This window comes from Varroa destructor, unplaced genomic scaffold (assembly GCF_002443255.2).
Source record: "Varroa destructor unplaced genomic scaffold, Vdes_3.0 BEIS01000007.1, whole genome shotgun sequence".
NCBI lineage: Eukaryota > Metazoa > Arthropoda > Arachnida > Mesostigmata > Varroidae > Varroa > Varroa destructor.
In genome coordinates this window covers 17,015,871-17,039,194 of record NW_019211460.1, presented here as the reverse complement: position 1 = coordinate 17,039,194, position 23,324 = coordinate 17,015,871, and the positions used below count along the sequence as shown (strand labels likewise).

The 23,324-nt window shown below is 39.7% G+C and overlaps 2 protein-coding genes across 11 annotated transcripts in view; one reads left to right on the top strand and one right to left on the bottom strand.

The window, feature by feature from the left end:
* The first annotated feature begins 351 nt into the window (after nt 1-351).
* The window catches only part of LOC111254837 (baculoviral IAP repeat-containing protein 7-like), a 90,624-nt gene continuing 67,651 nt past the window's right edge, over nt 352-23,324 (top strand). For 4 of the 8 annotated variants that reach the window (XM_086973911.1, XM_022816094.2, XM_022816095.2 and 1 more), the window contains exon 1: nt 364-521. Coding sequence is in view for 3 of the 8 variants with exons in the window: in XM_022816098.2 (XP_022671833.1) it covers nt 21,967-22,266 (300 nt within the window). In the remaining 5 variants the exon portion in view is untranslated. Of the gene's footprint in view, nt 522-10,918; nt 11,280-20,643; nt 21,099-21,612; nt 22,267-23,324 lie in introns of those variants that run through there. The other 4 variants (XM_022816098.2, XM_086973913.1, XM_086973910.1 and 1 more) reach the window with 4 other exon arrangements.
* Nucleotides 3,288-22,754, bottom strand: LOC111254840 (uncharacterized). Of its 3 annotated transcripts, XM_022816102.2 has the most exons (5): nt 6,752-7,135; nt 4,955-5,059; nt 4,636-4,755; nt 4,051-4,210; nt 3,288-3,694 (listed from the first exon to the last, which is right to left on the bottom strand). In XM_022816102.2, exons 3-5 carry the CDS (start codon nt 4,729-4,731, stop codon nt 3,492-3,494), a joined length of 459 nt encoding a protein of 152 aa, XP_022671837.1. In that variant the 5' UTR covers nt 4,732-4,755; nt 4,955-5,059; nt 6,752-7,135; the 3' UTR covers nt 3,288-3,491. The 3 variants fall into 3 exon arrangements, with proteins under 3 accessions (XP_022671837.1, XP_086830041.1, XP_022671836.1); XM_086973915.1 differs by lacking the exons at nt 4,955-5,059; nt 6,752-7,135 and adding an exon at nt 22,552-22,754; XM_022816101.2 differs by lacking the exon at nt 4,955-5,059.

Sequence of the window (23,324 nt, the reverse complement as noted above, 5' to 3'; positions counted from 1 at the left end):
GATTGTCGTTTAATTGGGCTTACAAACATCATGTATCTGCGGTCGTGCCAACCAGTGTTGTATCTCTGTTGTTTCAGAAGTCCATACGCATTGCAACCGCTAAAATCGAAGGTTGCTTTAAAAGTAAAAAGTGAACTACGGCTACGGTGGGGTAAGTCGTCATATTCAACGTAATAGAAACGGCAAATATTACCGCTACATCAGGTATCTGGTTAACCTTTGGGCCAATGAGGCAAGCGACAGTCAATCACTCACCCGTGGATTACTCTCGCAATTAGCCGATACTCTTATGGTCGATAGGAAAGCATGAGCAATAAGTGAGATCATGGTGACCCAATTACGAAGCTATTTGTAGGACCAATTTTTCGTAACTTACAAATAGTGGCAGATGAAAACGTGTGTGGTAAAAGTTATGTGCTCAAATGCAACAAATAACTTCTTGGTACAATTTCGTGTATATCGAAACAGGCAGTGTTTCCTGGAGCAAACACGTTTTAGCACGGTCAGCCGACTGTCCTACGGTAAGACAACGTCTCATTTTGATCGTCTTTAGTTTTACGAGCTTGGCATGTCAAAGGAACCCGGCTACGGTGGGTAAACAGATAGACATTGCAAAGGGATAGGTAATGCACCAATGCAATCGTACCATCCTCAGCTGCCAAGGTATGGAGAAATAAACTGCGGCAAACATTGGATTTTGTAATGATTGTGACGGCTTCGAAAACTCAAGTAGTTAGTTGCTTGTCCAATGTAATACACATTTAACAACATGTGCGCACTACCTAAGGGGTAGATTAATGAAAATAGTCTAAAAAAAAAAGTCATTCTAAATGGCGATAAATAAACAATAAATTTACGATGATCCGAAAAAGCATTGTCTATCCAGCAGATCGAGTCTTCTCTGCCAAAACGAACGTCAGGACTGTGAATGTATGTTCTTCGGAAAGTTTTAATTATGAGGCCATATCAAGCAGCATGACGCGTCTGATCATCGACCGTCGATATTATGTACAGATATTTGAATTTGTCAAGTTTAGCTATGAAGACATCAGTTAGAAGGTAGACATGACGAACTCGTCAAGCCACGAAGACAAAATTTTATTATCATCTTCAATAAAACCTGCAATGATCATTCTCTCGGCATTACCTATAGATGATAGGCTAAGTTCATGCAATACAAATGCAATAAAAATATGACCATGGAATATATGGATTAAAAGAGAACCGGTGGATCAAGTGCATCGGAATAGATTAGGAATTGTTCCCAAGTTCGAGTACCTGAGCTATCAGTACATCGCGACCATAAACAACCTATGAATTGTTGCCAGAGCTCGATTGTTTAATCGATTTCTATTGAAATTACTAATCCGGTTGTTACTTACCCGACAACTTGGACGACTAACTTTCTAGTTCGAAGAACAGGAGTCGTCCGATTAAATTGGGCTACGCGATATATGCACACTTTGGACAAAACTTTCGTACCTTTGTGCATCAGCACGGAAATATGGATAAATGATAAACCCATGAATAATCATAATAGACATTTAGTCAAAATAAGCGGCAACTTTTATACATCTGCATGTGTACAAAGTAACTCCCGGTAAGCACGAACCATTATCCTCAGGAGGCTGGAGAAGCGCTTTGACATGATACCGACGCCTCAGGACAACTCCCCATAGATTGCACTTTTAACTGCCACTGCTGATAATGAATTTTCGTGGCAGTTGCCAACTGTACTGCTAGAATCACCTGGTATCGGCCTGAAGTAGGGTTCGACGCGGAACCGAACGTTTCTTCGAACGTTTAGGATCACCTGGCACGATTTAGACTGCTAAGTTAAGTTAATCTCGGTACCAATTTGATATCGGCGCCTTTGCCTATAACCCTTTAGAATCCCATTATAGAATCTAGTTACATGCTATAAGGAATACAGTTGGCCCCGCAGCAGATACAAGAATAAGTAAATCATTACTACAAGCGATGCATATTGTCAGAATATACTTATATCCTCAAAATTATAAGTTTCCAGCTTCAATTTGGATACGGGTCCTCGTTAAATATATATTCTGGTGATAATTGCGCATGCGTGAACGATGCTATGAGCATTTCAGTCATGTTAGACACTGAGCTGTTGTTTAACAGTCGGCTGTGCCAATCGATATTAGAATAAATATAAAAAAAACCTGAATATGAAACCGTCATTGAATTCTTGCATTCAAAAGCCTCAGATTAGTACCAACACGGACTCCATCTATGGTAACTCTGCGCTTTCGTTTACTGCCGTGAGATTTAGCGTACTAAATTTAAGCGTGGTCGTACCTGTTTAGTTCACGATAGACAAGCAGGAAAGTTGAAAACTGTGACCTCTATCGGTAATATCGAAAAGGTTTACTAGATAATGCTAGACGATCATTGAATTACGATTAGGGAGATAATGTGGGCTGTGGGTATCTCGTAACAAACGTATTTGTCGTATATTGACAGAATATGTAGGCATGAGAAAAGCTAACCGCTTGCTGGGCGCCCTATTTGCCCACTCAACACTAAAAACGGATTAAGGTGGATATTTCCGAAGTCTCGTTCAAGCGGTTCAAGCGACATGTATCGATTATTAAGAGTAGATGAAACGCAGACATGCAAGTGTACTCCTGAGAAATAGTGGCTGCAAGAGATAAATCAACCGAGAAGAAAGCGAAGACCGTTTCACGGACGGCGAAAGCGATGATAACTGTTCTGTAGGATAGTAACCGATTTCTGTGAAACGTTTATTTTGAAATAAGGAAAACAATTACGGGGGTATACTACTAAACATGGCTTTTTAAGCTGAAAAACGAGATTGCTGAAAAATGCATTTAAAAAATAAGAACGTTGCTCCACTAAAAGAACTAACCGTCATACACTTGAAATTCACAATTGTATGGGGTTCGAGTTGATGGATGGCCCAGCGTATTCATCGGTAAGGGCCTTAGCGATTTTTTTAATGTTTTTTCGGCTCGAGGTTTTACCCGGAGGACAGGAAACACTTCTGTCAGATGAGAGAGACATCATATTTGTTAACGCCTCTTTTTTACGGCTCAAGATTCCAACCACTATTTAGACTGCGGGTTAAAGAGACGAGAGGACCCACAGAGAACTCTGTTCAGATATGCAATAGCATTTGACAAAAGAAGGACTTGTTTCTCTATTAGGCTTGAAGCTTTAATTTGGACTTCTTGAACGTATGTATAAAAATTGCTATATACAAGCGAGTAAGTTCATTAATTGAATACTAATTACAAGCTTTTTTTTTGAAAAACATGGAGTTTATTAGCAATTTTAGATCAAGCATGTGTGTTAGTGCACAATCTGCAAGTAATCACATGTAAGCGTAATTAAAATTGCTTCTTGTACCATATTTTCCGCTCCGCTGGAGAATTATCTGCTCTTGTAGGTATCAAGGAAGCACACACACACACACACACACACACACACACACACACACAGATACACACTTACAAACAGAGTAGACCACTTCTGCAGACTTCGCAAAGGTGCCTTAGGTGGGGCTTGACTTCCGACTTGCTATTAGTCCGCTTTTCTTGAGGTCCATTGTTAATCCTTTCAAAAAAACGCTTGATGGTGTCAACCACAACGGCTTTCTGTTCTGTGGCTTTGAATTCCGGCGTCACTCCCACTTCTGGACAGGATCGGCAGTCTATAAAATTTCAGAGAACAAATAAGGAGTAACATTAGAATCATACCTCGTTTCCAGGGTGTGTCATTAAACGATAGAGAGGTCTATCTTATTAGAAAGGGCATGTTAATTTCAGCTTATACCAGCGTAAATCAGTAATTCATGTCAGGATTTTTTAAAAGAAAGCAATAGTCTAGTAAAAACGCTGTACATGCTTCATCGATCGTATTTTGCTTTGAAAGATCTGACACGATTTCTGAGTAACGTGTCACCTGCCTAAAATATAAAACTGCTCTTAATTAAACAAGTTGAATCAGAAAAAGGGCACATTTTATAGTCGTACATTAATCTGCTCTCAATATTCGAATAGTACTCACACTGTCTCCACATCTTGCTGACGCACAGGTTCTTCATATCGAATGTTATGCACGCTCTGTACGAGGTCCATCCGTGTCCATTCGGACAAAAGTATCTTCCATAACCAAATGTGTAAACAATCCGCACTTTTTTGTTGGCAACGGCAGCTATAGCTTGTATCTGTTGAAGCATCCCCACGAAATTCATTCACTTAACAAAAATTTTATAATACTTATCTAAAGCTAAAGCTAAAATCAGCTTCGACATACGTCAGATTGCTAAGTAAGTAAAAGAATAAAAGCTTCAATAGTTTAGTAAACTTTAAAGATGGGCGTGTAGCGCTCTTTTAGAGTTCTGATCGTCCTGATCAACCTCTGATGAAGCAAACATTTCTGACGCGCGCCAGGCCACCACGACGATGTTCTATCCTACGAGCTTACCCGACAAAACTGCTCAATTTTGGGTCGTACGTTACGCTTTTTCGTAATATATGATCTCATCTGAGAACATCACATGTTGCTATTAGTTTTCAACCAAGAGCTTTAATGGCAAATAGGGTGGGTACATTCATGTAGGTACGTATAATTACAGTATTAGCTACTTACTTCTGATTCACATCCCTGATGAACAACTTCCTCTTTCAGTAAGACGTTGAGGTTCTCTTTCTGCTTGGCTGTGGCATTTTTTTTGCGACGTGCCATATTCTCGGGTATTGACTGTGCTACCTATGAGTGAAAATCAAAGGTGTACCGACTCACTCCGATGTTCAACAGAGTTTCAATAGGCTAAATAAAAATGATGTGTTGCTACATATAAGAACAGGTCAGAAGTGGTTCACTAAAAAATTGTCACACAGCCCTGGGCAATGCTCGAGGATTGTCCGGAATCCGAATAAGCCAGCCAGTAACCTTTATGTAGACTTACGCTGTCACTGTCGAACCTCTGAACTATGATTTATGCGAGCCTGGTTAAAATCACTCTAGACTAGCTAGCACATGTTGCAGACGTCGGCCCAATAATGCACCCGTACTGAAAATAAGATGGTCAATATATATATATATATGTATATTCGCTAATCATATAATTAGAGATGCTAGTTGATGTATATTAGAATGGTACCATCCGTTTAGGATTAGCATAGCTATAATAAGGTTACAGTAGGTTTGTAGTTTAGCTTTTATTTTGGCGCTTTTGCATTTGTCGCGCATCTAATGAACTATGTAATCATTCGAAAGTCTTCTTCCCCCTACTTCTCACTACAGATGGTGAAGATATTTAATTGCTTGCTGTCCCTACTTCTCCTTAGTGGCAACATAAGATGAAATTGTGTCGAGCTTCACTATTGACATTTTGTTCGCATGTTTGTTGACATTGAAGTTCTAGTCAAAATGTTCTATCAAAAAAGTAAATTTGGTAACATTTTAGTAATACGTATAAGTTTGTTCCACGCTAGTGGCTGGGGTTCCAGCTAACAACCCCAAGTGCATTCTATATGAATTAAACTATGTAACAAAACATTATATGAAAAATGTAATATAAACAATTGTTTACACTCCCGTTTGCCGTATTGTACTTATGTTATGGATAGTGGCCTGCAAACCATTTGTCGTCTGCAGTTTAAACTTTAACATCTTAATAACTGAAAAAAAAACACCTGTGATTGTATCGAGTTAATCAGATGGTTATTACACGAGTAGAACAAAAAGAAGACTGCGCTTGTATTCCTACGACGTCGGTTTAGCATCGGATCAGTGTAATTTGCAGCTGCAAAAATCTATTTCCAAATCGCTGAAGATGAAAAAATTGTCTCGGTAAAGGCACTAGATGTCTATAGTTTCCGTCGTTAGAGTTTGGATTTACCTAAGGAGAAGAGTTTTTGTTCACGCCGATGGTTCTGTAAGATCTATTTTAAGAAAGCCTTTCGTAAATTTATTTCCATGAACTCATATAACAGGTACAGATATTAAACACACGGGCCTATAGTAAATGATATCTAGCAGCATATAACGCAGTAGTAATTTTTATAGTCGCCTTATATGTTGCTTTGAACATTAGTTTCCCTACTCGTGACTAAAAGAATTGATATAATATTATCGTTATATCCTTATAGATTGAATGTATAAACATTTTGTTACCAACTTCTGTGTAACATAAGCAGAAGCTCAGCTTTGCGATTCCTCCGTAAACTCGTAGCGTGATGGGTGTATATATATATATATATATATGCGTGTATTTTTTTTAACTTTTGCGGTAGCTCGACGTAATTTCGCCATGGTAACATGTGATATCTGCAAGGCGCGGATGGATATACGCTCTCCCAAACACACGCAGGAACAAATTGCAGTACAAGAAAGCGAGTATTGATCTATTTCGGTTTGCGACCGGTCTAAGTGACGCCCGTACCGGGTAATTTAATCTTCCCTCAATTTTCGTGTTGTTTCTCACTCAAGTTTATTTTAAAAGACGCGCTTGAAGCTCATTTCTTCTATATTATTAATACAATTGCTGGTAAATCTATTTTTACATATCATAATTGGTACATTCTATAGGTAGCGTGCCATATTAGCAGCGCTCATGTCTATAGCTTTCAGACTCAGCAATCGGTGATCTCTGAAGCTATTGCGATCAATAATTGCTACGGCAGAAGTTTCTGTGGAGAAGTCTGATAAACAATTGTTGTAAAAGTTATTGGCTAATTGGATAAAAAGTTAATACACTTACCGATCCAGTGTGATGCTATGCTACATTATCCGGGCAGAATTTAGAATACAACCCATTATCAAACACTGCATAATTTTACAAGGGGCTCCTGGTAACACACGCAAAAACGGTACTTCTATCGAACATAATGATGGTGCCTACATAAGGCTGGATAGAGACTATTATTAGGGCTATGTTAAGTCAGGCGTTCAATGATCAACTGACGCTATTCTGATTTCTATTTCAACACAGATTCCAGTTCCCTTGGCGAACAATGAATACTCTATATATCCTTCTCGTGTTGTCTGAATGTCGATCTCGACATTAAACCGTTCTTTGTGTACAACTGTAAACATATATAAGTTCATAGGTCATTTTGTTATTTCTCATTTTCTCATTTTTGTTATATTTCATACGTGTAGAAACAAACGGATGCCGAGATTCTTCCCGACAACCATGGAGACACATGGATTCAACGAACTAAGTGTTTTGTTAGAATTATTTAGGCATTTCCTTATCTACTCTATTTCAAAACTCTGGCTTTCTGTGTGTTCAGATACATCTACACATAGCGCACACAAGAATATCTAACGGAGGATTTTTATATACGTTTGACATAGTGCGTATATTCCTCTGGTAGCTATGCGTTCGCGGTCGTTGTAAAAATCGAGTATAGTTTTGGTGACTTTTCGTCACCAAGACTATACCGGATATTTTCAAATATTAACCGCAAAGGACTATTGAGATGACCTGTTTTGAATACATTATCATTTTTACAAAATATTCAAGCTTGAAATTGCGAAAACAACAGATTCAATCAATTACAATGTCTCAGGCTAAACATCCAACCTGAAAACATAAATCTGACGCGCTTGAAATTTCCATTGCTTCATTGAGCCTCTTGCCCTAGAATCGTATGCTTTCTTTTTCGCTAATATACCCCGGTCAAATTTTAAATGTAACACTTTGCCTTTGTTTTCCTATCCTCTCTAGTTTTATATTCAACTTAGATTTGCGCGCAAAGGTTGCATTTTATTTCCTGCTAGAAGCTGTCGTCCCCCAAAAAGCATAACAGAAAACGTCTCACACAGAAATAGAATCTGAGAAATATTTTTTTAGTGCTCACAATAATATTCATTGTAGTCACTAGTTGTAAAAAAATAGAAAGAAAAACACCCTGCCCGAGCAGAAAACCCCAGTGAGCTTTTGGTCTCGTTAGAAGGATAAACGAATTTTGTTACCTCGATTAGAAGACTCTCAATCGTTCTTAGTGCCAAAAAATAGCAGGTGAAGAGTTTTACTAAATTTTATTAACATATAAATCTAGCGTAGCTCATATTTCCCCCCTTATTCTTCAGTCTTAGCAGGTAGAGAATGTTTATTTTCGCCCGGTACTACATTGAACTTCTAGATGAAGAACTCCGTCTATGAATTCAGGTCTTGTTCTCCGACTTACGACAGACTTTTACGTCGCTTAATCGCCAAACAATTATAATAAAAATCTAATTTCTAGTCTAAGAATTTCAATGTATGAATCATTCAAATCTCTCGCATGGGTCAACTATAACTGAGTGCTAGACGTGATTTTGTTTACCGGCGGTACGCTAGTGGCGTGTTGCACTAATGCATCAAATAGTACGCGATAAAAAAATTCACGCATAATTTTACACCAACGAGGTAAACAGCAAATGTTCGAGATTCAGTTGAAAAAACGGTGCTATCTTTCCGGGTTCATGCCTACCATTCGGATGGCTGACAGTAGCCGGAAAAAGGACGGATCGCTTGTTTGGGTTTGTCTCGCAAATAAGATACTTCTCGCACTTTTGTCGTCGACGGTAGCGCCAGTCAGACTAGCAAGTGGCGGTCGATGTTCAAACGGCAATGACCCCTCATACTACGCTAACAAACACGCTGATATCATAAAGAAATCAGACGTTCATTAAAGGCGCTTGTGGAAGACAACGCGTTTAGAAATGCTGCGGTTCGTTGCATGCTACAATGGACGCCATTCGTGTTGATCCAATGAGCGATTCATTAACAAAATCCACTAACTGATGAGGGCACCAAACGGTAGACGGCGAAACTAGTTAGAAAATCGAAGGCTTCTATGAACGCTCGGTGATACTCGCTTGAATGAAATGAATTTATTAGCGGGCTCTGAATGTACATTATGGGTTTAGCCATTTCAAGACCACATTCGATATCGTCCTGTTGATATAAACTTTTACCCTTCGATCCAACGATTTGCAAGGTATTTCCTCGATGAGAATGCGCTGCATTATGTACCTAGTACATCATATTTTCTTTGGATTCAACAATAAACATAAGTCGCGTAAGCTACAGCTCAGTCATACAGCATGAAGACGGTAACCGATATCGTTACGTCATTGTTTTCCTCCGAAAAAACTGAAAAATATTTCCCTAATATTCACCAACGACAGTGGATGTTCCTATGGTATGTTAGAGGATAACTCAGGAACAATTCTGATAAGAAGTGGGCGCGAAACCGCCAAAGTTAGGGTCTTTTTACACCTCCAAGCGTCTTCTATCTGAAGCTTGTTAGTTTATACCTGGAGCGTCGATCCACCCTCTATAGTAATATAATAAATAGTAGATTTTACGTAATGATATCTAGGATTTTGACTGCGGCGAACGACCGCTATACACGGACATCTCTAGGACTGGATATCTTGCCTTTAAAAGGCGCTACGCATTTAAATATTCGTCTCATGTATCAGCAGCTTGCACCTATACACTTAGTCGAAATGTACGATTGAAAAAATATTGCCATCGCCTATGAGCGTCTTCAGGCCCGCTTATTGTGGAACGATTTTGAGAACCTACCGGAACATACTATGCTAATTATTAACTAGCGTCTATCACTGCAAGAAAAGGTGTTTGAAAGAAGAACTCAACTTAGCCCGCAGTTCTCTAACGTATGCACTCATTTTATCTTTTACGTTAGACTAATTTCTATACGACGATGAACAGCAGCTCAAAATTTATTGTCTTTTAATTGAAGATACGTATCTAATTAGCTACATATTTGATCATTTTATAGCCTGAAAACACAAAAGTTTGTTTCGCTTTATACTCCCATTGTCACATAGACCGAGTCCAGTTTTATCTAGCGTAGAACAGTATGAAGGGGTATAGAAATCACCGAAACGATATTTAACGTGATCCCATACAGGTTTCCTTATATAATCGTACCTATCATCCGTTGAGCATATATCGTACAAATCCGACATAGGTGTCACTAACAAACCCGTTGCGAAATGCCCATATACATATATATAATGATTATAACAAACGTTTTCTAGTAAAAATTAGTTTATTTCGGATGTAGTAAGAGGACTTTTGCCTTATTCAACAGGAAATCCGATTTTTATTGGACGGATCGGCTTAAAGACACTTCATCCCCGATATGAGGTAGTCATTTTTTTTATTGCGGCCGAAATAGCGGCAAAGCGCACCATGAAAAACCATTCATTCTTTTATATCCTACATATAGAAACAGACACAATGACAGCGTCGCATATCAGTGTGCAGTCAACGTGAAACGAAACCAACGTTTGTTAGGCCCTGCTACTGAAGACTGCGCGCGTTTCGCAGAATCACTCTTGGCACGACCACTGCGGCTTATGGAGTCTCGAGTGAGTCAGCTCCCAGCGCTCCAACTAGCCGGCATTCCAGTATTGCGCGAGGCCGTCGAAAACAAGAAACGTGGACCGTTTGGATACGATTATTCTTTTGCTGCATCAAGAGACTTTTATCGACTGCGATTGCTGAATCAGTCGACAGCAATGGTAGTCGTCCATTATAAAGTCGCATACACGCACACGAAACTCTTCCACCCAAAACAGAACAGACCGTAGCGGATAGCCGGCTACGCGAGGACATCTCCGTGACGTGACGTGGTACGGTTTTTCGAGAAAACGGTACAACCGAAGGAATTGTAGTATACGTGCCTCGTGTATTGACAGCCATGTCTGCGACCACTAACTGACCACAGCATAGAAGCGGGCAACCACTCGAATGCCCCTGAGGCAGCAACCGCAGTCGCCTCTCAGCAAAATTTTGGACCCTAGCCCAACGTGGCGATCTACTGCTCACCTCTCTCCTATTACCGAACGTGCGCATTCACAATCAAATGTACTATACCACAGAGCCAGGTTCACACAAATTCATATCCACACGGCCTGTCATAGGGTTCACTTTAGTGATTCCGATCGGACCTCCTCAGGAGGCAGCACAGTATCTCTGTAACATATACCTGTTATACAGGTACCGAGGATTTAATAAGGTTAGGTTAGACTAGTGGTATCGCAGTGTCAGTGCAAACCATTAAATTCAACGGTCAGTAAACGGACCATCTTGTGAATAACTGATTGGTTCAACTTAGAAACTTGTCTCGTCACTGTTAAGTCATCTATCGGCAAATAATTGTCTGTTGTCGACTGAGATGAGCGGCGCGCGCCTGCGGAGTGCGCGGCTACAAGCACTCGAACTTTCTTGCTCAAAATGGCTGATCGTCAAACACTGGATCGTAAGTTGTTTGCCTTACAAGGAGGTATTAAAAAAACACACGAGAATTTATAGTTTAGCAAAAGAAGCCACTGGTTGAAGTTTATTTAAAGGATTTCGACATATCATGAATAGGAAATGCCAGTGGTGCGGAGATCCTCACATAAATCACATATAAGCTAATCAACTCTTACATGACCTACTATATTTGAAAATCGGTATTTGACCTTATCATTTATACGAGCCTATCTGGTGCTTTCCAATAATACTGGTAAAGTAGCGATAATATATATGAACAAATTGTTTCTTTATCTAATCACGCTTGTCGTGTAGTATGTATAATTTATGAGAATAGATTTATATATATACTACACAGACGCTGTTATAAAGGAAGTGTGTTAAGACCGTGGGCGATTTATACATTCACAAACTTACCTAGAAGCTGGTTGATCGATTACCTTAACGTAAGTAACGTGAAACGATGTTAAACTGTATACATAGTCGCATTAAGTTCCCGGAACGCTTTTAATGGCCGGCTTTTAAGCCAATGTTCATCAAGCGCTGTGCTGGGGTGTAGTGTTGATGTCAAAAGCCGATTTTACCCAAACCGCGTGTTTGAATTTGAACACGGTCGTATCACAGAAATTATTTTCACAAAAAAATAGAAACATATATGGGGTGAGAAACGCATATTTGGGCGAACGCACACACTTCAAGACTGCGTATGTAAGCCAATGGGATTCTTTATTTTTTTAATGTGTAGGTCGATATAGCATCAAGGATTTGTCCAATTAGAAGCAGTAGTCAAAGGTGGGTTTTGCTGGACCCATTTGGGTTTCTGCAATACACCTGTTAGGTGGCGTGGCGAATATTAACGCACCTTGTTCTTTCTGGTATCGATAATACCCGATCTTTAAATCCTCGCAATGTTTTTTTTACTACCGCTGAGGTTTAAACCACGATGGCCACATTTTTTTATTGATTTTGATCTCCTATGGTTCAAAGTCAACGTACTCAAAGAGACCCATATTTTTTACGCCCATGGCTATTCTGAGTCGGCATATTGTATTGTCTTGACTACCATCTGGCTTCAGTCGAAAACATCAATGGTCAGTTCACAGACGTTTTAAAGCATTTGTTGCTGGACGAGGCTCATAGGTTTAGTGGCAAAAAGTCATTAATAATCGCTTACTTAATTTCCTAAATAACCATAGGGTGAGTCTATTTGTATACGTGAACGATACCTAACCACGGTCGTCTAAACGCTTAAAGATTATATATATATATATACCGAATACGACCACAGAAATAAACTAGTTAAGTTTGTATTTCTTTATTATTGTTTTGTGACGGATATATAATCTACAGTGTCGAACATCATTGTTTCTGCAAACAAGAAGCTGAGAGTACTGGTTAGAAACAATCTTTGTACGATGATTGCTTCTATTTAGCATTCGGGTAGAAGCATGTACAGATCGATTTCGCATAACGGATCTCTTTACTGCTGCGTGTATAAAGTCCAACATGCCTCGTTTACTTCGCCATTGATAGTTTAAGTGACGAGTAAATTAATCGTCTAAGTGGTGAAGACGTATTCCAAACCTTTTATATATTCCTTTATTTTCCTATAGTTTAGGATAAATTTAGATCTTGAAATCTCAAAAAAAAATCCTTGAAACTGCTAAATCTTGCCAAGCCATCTTACTGAGGTATAAATCCGATAGTAAGATCATGACTTTATTTGTAACGAAACCTTCTTCCAACAAAGACTTCTTGGAGAGCTAAACAGTGATCGTTGAGTAATACCATTCTCAATCACCGTTAGCCAACAGACGATTGCTAACGGTTACTAGAAGTTCGATGATCATGTACACAAAAGTCGGAAACCAGTTGCGGAACCAATTTTGCCCAACCACACAAATACCCTGAATGTTTGTAGTAGATACGTAGTAGACATACGTCGTATACACACGTAGTAGACAAATAATGGTTATTCCTGCCCTGTCTACAAGCTCTCGGCATCGCCCCTTCAGTATAACGTCAAGGACTTGTCCTCGTAGAAAGATCGGGCCGAAACGCATTCATATTATCCATACACATAATAACCATTTGCCAATGCTCAAATTTGAGGCAACAATAATCGCTTGTTCATTGTTACCATGACAACGTACCAAAGAGATGCCTACTAACCACCTAGAAATCGCCGCCTGCTAAGGCCGGTCTGTGGCGTGCTCTAAAAGGAATCCAGTGGCGTTGTGCGAGGGATAAATCGAAATAATGCCAAAATCAAGGTATGTTATGTATTTCACTAATAAACGCTTCGTATGTGTTGCACGCCGTCTTACACAGCTGTAGGACGTTCTTCGTCCCACTTTGCCGCTGCTGCTGTTAAAGATTCGAATTCATTATTAGCCTAACCGTACCCTTATACCGAGTTTTGCGAGTCTATATATAGACTCTTTATATATAAATAAATAAAAAAAAATCTTTATATATAAACCTAGCTTTTGTTACCGCTATTCAATAACTATCTAGACGAACGACGTGCCGTTTTCGAGGTTACCACTCAGAATTATAATGACCGCAGAGATAGCGTTAGATGGAAGCGATCTATTTCTTATCGTTCATCCACGTCCGAGTAAAATGCCCTTAGCTTTTTTTTTTTTGGCAAATACACCCTAAGATTCACCTTCTGCTATTCCCACAAAGACTATCAATCATCAGCAAGGGTCTGCCTGAGCCTAGCTATGTATATTGCTTTCTCCAAGTATCTTGCTGACTCTCTACAGCTGCGAGTGCGGATGTCGGATAAGTCTACACAACAGTAATCTCATTATGATTAGGGCACAGCTTTTGTGTGGTAGCTACTTATGGGGCTTTCGGAATTGTGTGGTATGATTCCTGCAAATAACCGAATAAGCTTTACTCTATGGAAAATAGGATGAGCTAGCTTTCGAAAGCAAAGTCCAACTGCGTCGCAGTCTACACCTGTTAATTCCTATTATTCCATAGCACTGCATTGATTGATTGATGGTATTTGTCCTTTATATATGCCATGTCAGCCACGCGAGCCCTTTCAATTAACCTGCAAATACACGTCACTCGGAGCAGGTATCGCTGACATATTCTTGTCAAATTCTGAGCAGCAAATTTTAGTGAAATGTCTGCATTTGAAAGTTGTCCAAGAACTTTTACATAGTGTCAAACGTGACTTAGCCGTTAGTCTGTTTGACGATACCGATCTGATGATGTAATGAGCACCTTAGAGAGCGTAAAATTTTTGTCTTGCATGCAACTGTCGACGCCCTCAGGATTACGATTCCGATGGACGTAATACCGTCCTAGGTACGATAAAAGTTCCAAATTCCAATCGAAACATCACTATAAGCAAATATATTTTCCATTCCAGGGCAGTTATTGTCTGTGCTAGCAAATATACAGTTAACAAATTGCTATAAGCAACCACAATCTTTGTCCTGTTTAAAAATCCTCTCTCGTAAAGCACAGGTTGACGCCAGTAAGGCCGCTCAGGTAGCTCTGATGCCATTGTAATAATGTTGTTTTAATTGCTTCATTTTACCTAGTGCGACAAGCATCGTTCGGCTTACTTCCCTATGGGCGTCAAAAAACATGGTTCCATAACGTACGCTATGAAAGCTGAATGCGAGGCTGTTAAGGACCACTCTAGATCAAACAGGCTGCAGAGTACAACATCCATGCTAATTTCCGACCGTCCGTCTCTCTGTAAGAGGGAGTGAGAGAGAGGGAGCGAGCTAGATCTGACGTCATCATGAGATTAAAGTCTCTTCTAACGTGTCGATGAACGACTATTGATCTTATCCAATATGTCCTTAAACCCCTTCAGAACCCTTGCTGCTAGGTATTTGATCAGCAAATGGCTTCTTAGAAATGACGCTACAATTAGCCAGCTGGACACTCGAACATTAGGAATAGGGCTTCAGAAACAATTCATTCAGTTACGAAAAAAACGAGAGCTGCTTTAAAATGAATGTTAAGAGAATAATTTCCTGTGGGCTAACTTCGATCCGAATCGACTAGTTGACAGTGTTAACAGTCTACAAGTGTATCGGTAGCTAATCTGAGCCGATTGAATACACCCATTACATATTGGTGTAGGAAGCAACTCATGCATCTCTCACCATTATACACAGCGATCCATTCAAATTCGAACGAAATTTCGGCATCTACCTATCTACTCATAGTCATTTTCAGCACTTAAAGACCGCCAAATTTTCCTATAACGAAACAATATACTGACCGTGGCGGAAAAACACTTCGTCGTTTGCGCAGCTTAGCGAACGCTGGCCATTGTGTAATGGCTTCAAGCAAGAGATTTAAGGACTTCACCAAAATGGTTCGCGAACCCACTCGTGATACACCTGCTTTTTGTTCGCTTCTTTTTCCTATAGAAATTGCAGTGTTGCAGACGTACTTGCAGAAATTGCAGATTGCGTACTCTAATAAGCTAGAGCAATTAGTCTCTTTCAGACCTTCTGAGCCCTTTTACGCCGCTCGGAACTTTTTGGTCTGTTATTACTACACTTTATCTAGTTTATACCTAACAATGTCACAAAGTTACTTGTTGATCGAGTAGATTCAATCTCAATTAAAAACGGTGTATGGTAGTTCTATTAAGTAAACGCGACCGTTAAAAGCGACGCATGAGAAAAGGTCTTGTTGAAGTACCTGTTTTTGGTTAGATACAGCCTTAGACAGAAAAAGCTCTAAACAGAAAATGTCTAAACTTGGAGACCGGAGTAAGAGCCTGTAGAGTCACATAGATCACATAGCATAGCTTATAGAATCACTTAATCCTCTATGGAATCATTTAGTCGACTTAATTATAATAGATGTTAAAAAACTTGACTACAAACTACAACGAAATTGATATTAAAAAGCGGGCAGTTGCAACGTTTCTGGAATTTCTCGACCAAAGCTAAGAATCATAAAGTTTTCGCAGAATTTTTATCCCATACAGTGCTCGTAGGTAGTGTTTTTTCTTATATAAATTTCTTAGAAAAGTAAATAAATTTTTCAACAAAAATCTAATAAATGAAGTATCAGACACAACTGGGATCGTCGGTTTGGTGTGCTATATTCGCCATATTGCCATGCGCTTCAAATTCTGTGTACGTTGAATTACCTTTAGGGGAAAAGAGCGACTAGCTATATGGTACTACTTGCTTGGTATATGGTACTTGCTTGATCAAAGAAGGCAAGTGCCATATTTCTCTATAAACTTTTCCTTTCTAAGCCAATGAGTAGACCCGTTAATCTTGAATAACGTGCAGATGAATTATGGATGGCGGCAGTAAACTACCGTCGACATACTGCATAAGTAGCTGATGATTTGATTTTGAAATACATACATTTTTGTTATTGAGCCTGATAGATTTTTTTGGTCCAATGAAAAGAAACTACTCATAAGATATATGTTCTGGTCATTGTCGATCTTATTTGGGCTTTTCAGAGTCCCGTTTAATTATCTGGCTATAAATAGCTAATTTTGCTTTGTTTTCGAATATTATTCGATCGAGTTTTCGGCGTTCTCATCCATACTTTTATACCTAAGGCTTCATAGCACGTGAAAATAGTTGTCTTACGCCAACTCCGAGGATCGCGTTCCTAGTACGCCCTGTAGCACGGTAATTACCATCATATAGTTGCAAAAATAATAATCTTTCTCAACATTCACGTTGCACGATATCAAAACAGAACACTTCCTTTTTTAGTTAATTATTGCTCTAGACGGCCGACTCCTTTGAGGCAAAATGTGCCTACCCCTAAACTTTCTTGAACCCACATTTACTCAGAAGTAACTAAAGTTAGCGGGTAAATAACTGGCCAATAAACTATCATGGAAACCTACTGGAATCTCATCGTTTCCGGTAGTTGTATTAGTAGATAAAGAGAACCGATCTTCATGCTATCAGCTATGTAAAATATGTTTATTTTTATGAAAAAATGCATTTCAATGATTCAGTTAACAAGGCTATCTCCAAAGGCTAAACACTTAACATCAATAATCCCCCTGATAATATCGCCCTTTTAGAGAAATAGTTTACCCGTCCCATTGAGTCTACTAATTTGTAACACAATAGAATGATCAACATGGTTTGCCAAAGGGATGAGTTAACGTTAGAGCCCTATCAATCATCAGTCAGTCAATGAAATGCGACCACGGATCATGTAATTTTGAATTTAACACCCTGCCCCACTTCGAATTGAATTCTTATCCTCTTAATAATAAATATGATTGTTGTTCTAATTTAGTCAAGTGAGACAAAGAAGTGAAATAATTTACAGTTGGAAAATGTATAGTTAAATGTAATACTTATAATAATAAACCAAATAATAACCTTATAAAAAAAGGAAAATTATTTTTCTCTAAAATAGAAAATTTTCCACTAGAAATAAATAATTGAAACTGACGAGGATTCCGTAGGAGTAGAGAAGATACCCTGTTATCTAAGACCTATTGTGTTATCATATTCGAAAACGTCAATTCATTCTTTTTCTTAGTAAAGAACCTTTGCATATCTATATGTAATGGTACGCTGATTAACATAAGCTTGTTTTCAGACAAGCTACTCAACCCGGCGATAGAGCAACAAATCTTCATGTTGCATCAATCGTTATGTATGCAAGGACGGGACACAGTATTCACTGCGTCTCGTCACTACATCTCACCGTGCCTCGTGTTCACACGAGGTATTCAATGTATTATTTTAACATATAACTTAATTTACGCTAACGTTCTAAGAGACACGATTGTATTTCATCATTTTCTCTATGCCGATAGAACCTATGGATTTGTATTGCACTCCATAGTAGACTGTAACGTCGAAGCGACTAAGGATTTTAGCGTGACAGAATTGCAAAAATTGTACATAACCCTTTTGCTATTCGTAAGAGGTAAATTAAACCATAATCTGTGCCATATGCGAAGGCGTCGTCCATGTGCAATACAGGGAATCACACGTTTCCTTGTTCATGATGACAAACAGCCAGCAAACCTATAGATATCGATTAAAAGAAAATATAATCATGAAATTCTGTTTCAAACTGCGAACTCAGCTGATTCCAACCTTGTTAGTCCATGGACGAGTTCGACAGATTCGTATCCATGACGACAATATCGATAGGTAATTATGCCAGTAAAGTGATGATAGGATGTTCTGGTTGGTGACACCGTTATTCGAAGTTATGCGTTTTCTAATCGTTGAACTAGTTTCATTGAAATAGCTGGCAATAGATTTACCAAAGTGCGTACTGCTAGAGACGCACGTTGAGCTTCAACGTGTTTCAAGAGCCAGCTTACAAGTATTGAAGTACAGCCTGTGGAACCGTCGCGTCTTTGGGATGGAACTCGCAGACTTCTGGAGCTTGCCTGAAAATGACTGCCAAACATGGTCAGACCGGCGTGAACCGATCGGTCTGGACAACGTTCAGTTACTGTCAATCGATGTTACGGTTTATAGGAGCGCAATTACGATTGTTGTTTATATAGAAACTGTAATCTTTGACCAAACAGCTGACAGATAGCGCAATATCAGTATAGTGTGTCTTTTAACCCCTAATTTCTATGGCTTCTTTAAGCTTTAGGCTTTAAGTGAAAGGGTTGCATGACTGACAAATTGATGGTGATCATCATCGCCAACATCACCTATGATTTTACGAACCTTTGTATTACATTATGGATTAGTAACCGTGAATAGGGAAGCAGAAATCTAGAACGAGAAATCAAGACAGAGCTGTAAATAGATGGAAAATATTAGGAGGATCACAAAGCACTGTGTTCAGAGGCCCCTAATATAGTCAGTTGAGTATCTCGTCCGGAAGCACGTTTAGCGTTTCAGATAGTTTTATTGGCCCCTAACGAGATGAACTCTTTCCATAGCCCAGCCAAATTTAATCCAGTTGTAAATCACCGAAACACAATCGAGACGAGTACCTCACAAATACGGCTCCCGGACCTCTCTGTCAACTGAATTATCTCTGACCTTACGTTTACTTCTGCGTTCACTACTGCTCACTGACGATAGAGTCTCAGCAAAGATGCCTGTCAGGCTAGCTCCCGGTAACTTAGTTCTAACAGTAAACTAACGTCAATCGCATTTTCCCGCCCAATAGCACTGCTTTGCTCACGAAAAATTTGCAATTTATCCGAACAGCGTCTATATAACGAGTCCAGTAAGTTCCTCTGTTGGATGGCGCGACGTTGAAAGAAAGTAGCGCAATTGACTGGCCTATCCTCTTACCTACAATGTGCTTTTGTCACTTGATAGCTTCGTCTCTCGTTCGAGCATGTTTTTAGATACTTATGTGCGTCGCCTATCAAAATAGGAACTTCTTGTTTCTGTTTTAGCCTTCCGAGGTACATTTGCTAGATTCAGGCACAAATGCAACCGCAATCCGTATGTATTGTATTTATGGTACAGGTGAATGTGAAATTTCGTCATTTTATGTTTGAATTTATTTATTTTACGAACGCATATTAAATTATTGAGCCTCTTCGATTTTTAAAGAGGACATAATAACTCGGCTAATTTTTCATCTTGATTATTATCATCCATGGACAGCAGATAGGACATGTAAAAACGGGTGTATTGTCTGTAATTGAAATATGCTGTTATTTTAATGTTATAACAGCAGGGTGTATTGTGTATACAACACAGGGCTGTAATGTCGTGAAAGTATCATGTATGCATTTAATATAATTCCAAGTTCGATCCTTGGAGTGAGACTCAGTTCTTCGAGGTAAAGAAAAAATCAGATCACAGACATGGTATGATATAATGAGACTGACAACGGCAAACTCAATGGCTACCTTAAGAAAAAATCTAAATAACCTGACAAATTGTACAGCTGTTACGGTCAAAAATACTTATTTATAACGTTTATATACATTACCGGTATGTTGCTGAAGTCATTTAGGTTCCATTGTTGGGCCTTTATCGTGAGTTCAGAAGCGTGCGACCTGCATTGATTATGCGGCGGTCATCACAGCCCGTCTTTCAAATAATTTAAACTTCCCTCCTTACTTATATATCTGTCTCTGCTAGTGCGCAGTTAGTTGATTTTTGTGATACTACAACACATTCTAGACCCATTTGATGGCTTGCTGACTCCTACTATTCAATGTTTGTGTGTGTCTCTGTGGGCTTGTCTGTGACCTGAAATATAATTTTTCCCTTTATTCTTTTGTTACTGCTCTGATTCAGCACGCTCTCGCCTCGCATCCAATGATGTCATGCTCGTGTCCTTCTAAACTCCGTCAGTACACTAAAGCTATCGGTCCCCCTCTCTCACGAGCCCTCTCATCCCAACGAACCAGTCAGCCGACGTCGCTTATTCGATACAGCGGTAGAGCAAGCGTTGGCGGGTATCCGTTGTACCCTTGATGGTTCGCTTGTGGTTCGTTTGTGGTACCGTCTTGTCTGGCACTACTTTCGTTCTCTCCAGGCTTCAACCTGCGGGGTGAGAGAACAGCGGAATCTTTTTGCGGCCGCTTTGGTAGCGACATCGGCCCCCAACCAGCAACGACCGACAACGCGTTACTATGGCCATAAATAACATGTAGTGGTAGTCGCTTGGATGAGAAATGAATGTCGCTTGATTCACTAAGGCTTCCCTGTTTGCTGAACTGGCTTGTGTATGCGTTGGTTACCGCCGCCATCTTCGAAAGGAGAGGCACAGCTAACCTCTGTCTGAATCTGCAGCCGTCGGTGCTGGATAGCCAAGCAACCATTGAGCTGTGCTTGCATTCATAGATACCGTCGTTGTACAGCGGCCATATATTTCATTTAGTACTAAAATAGTGAGTGACAGAAGAAGAAAACAAGTTTTGCCTAACATTAGGAATCAACACCGTACGATCAAATAGTCAGCTGGTATCTTTACAAGCGACTCTGTTCATTTCGTATGGTACATTTGTATTATTATTGTAGGCCGTATGATACAGTGAAGCCTATTGGAGATCGATTGAGAGAGGAACCCTTGTTTTCATTAGCTACAGTCCGTCTTTTGGATACCCTCGCGCTGTTTCAGCAGTTGATAGTTCAACTTAGTGTGTCTCCTATCCTATGTTGTGCTGCGTATCTCATACAAGTCAGTCAATCCCTTTAACGTATTCGCATTGAATTCGCTGCTTGTAAGCATTCACGTGCAAACCGAGCGTCAATTACCTATTTCATTGTTGGTTACGGTACGTAGATTGTCGTCATCAGGGCTTCATATTGGCTCTTTCGCCATTTGTTGTACGACTGTGTGGGTCGATCGCTATCCATCTGAAATAGACTGAAGTCTATGAAATATTTCTCTTTTTTGAGCAGATTGTATTGTTTTATTGCCGCCCTTTGAGTCGGCATCTTTACATCCAGCGCCTGTCAAACGAAGGAGGACACACAAGGTCAAGAGCTCAACTGCTGATGTTATATTCGACCTGTATCTTTATATGAGACAACTTGTGCGTCCGCTCTGTAGAGATTTGCTATTGAGGCCCATTTTCCCTATAGAAACGGTTCAACGAGCGAAAACTCTGGAGTGGATCAACAAATCGGACGTACATGTAAAAGACTATTGATCGACAAAATCATTAGCGAGGAACGCTCCTTAAAAATTCTTAAATCGAGAAGACTAGAATATCCGTCGGTAGTCATACTGCGCAAGCACTGACCAATAAAATAATGGCTCCTGGAACAGTTGTCAATCAGAGTCCAACTCGACCCCTTGACCTACCCACGACCACGATAAATCAGTCTCCAAAACAGGTCTCGCCTTCAATGATAGCAACCTCGTCGTCGCTGCCCAGTTTGGCCCCTATGGCAGCAGTCGGTGCCCTAAACAATACGACAGGACCTTCTAAGAAACAAACCATGAAATCCTCTACTTCGACGCGATCGACGATACGGCAACCACAGCCGTCTACAACTCTAGTGAAGGGCGGAGTCAGTAGCGGTCGAAAACCCAACTTTGAATTGGAAAGCGTAAGTGTACGACCCTCTTTATTAAACCTTTTAGCTACTATTATAGAATTACGCACCTTATAATCGGAATAGAGTCAGGTACATATTTGCTCCCTTAACCCTAAATAGCATTACGTTAAGACTATTCGCTACATATTGCGTTTGGTAAGACCAGTGTTGAATGCACGCATATTCGAGTCCCGTCTCAAGGGAACGCGAACAATTTTTTTCCCTGAAAAACCCAATTCAGTCTGAAAATATGGGATTCTTATCGTAACGTTTAAGTTTGGTAGGCAAACACATTACCTTTACGTAATCACGCAGACAGCAACGGGAATGTAGCCGCGTTTTCCGAAAGCACTTCGGTTTTTCTTAAATTTTTCAGCGAAAACAGTTATGGTAACAGACACTGCCAGTTCTTATTTAGCCTATGAAGGCTTTGTAGATTCTTAAAGACCCTGAATCTCTGAGTGCGACTCTGCCGTGGTACATTGCTTCAGACAACTGGATACCCGAGATAGGACGAAATGGAGCGTGTCCATGCCCCATGTTGAAATCAGATTAGCTCATGTTTATTTAATTTTAATAGGCAAGTACGGTACTACTTCTTTCCTTTAAAGACATGGAGCCTATGATTTGCAATTAGAGCTTGGTAGGTATATATGATAGGTATTGAAATAACTGTTTAATCCTCTTTCGTTCGAAATATTGTGAGTGTTTATTATTACCATTATTATAAGTATCGGTAAACTGATCAAAAGATCAGCTGCACCTAGCTAATCAAGGAATGAGTTAGCTACGATAGTTGCATCCGTATAGCGTTTATCAACATATTTGACTGTCTCTTGCAATGAATATAGAGATAACAGCTACATATCGGCAAATGTTGATAGCGTGTTCTATGTGTATAGTATGGCGGCCGACGACTAACACGGGTGGCAAATCTTAACTCGGCAGCGACACGACTGTGCAAATATGTAAGACACAGTTCCAGTAAAATAGTACTAACCAGCTAAAGGGTTTTAAGAGCGTTTGATATCATTTAGCATTACTTTTTAAACAGTTAGACGTCTTGGAAT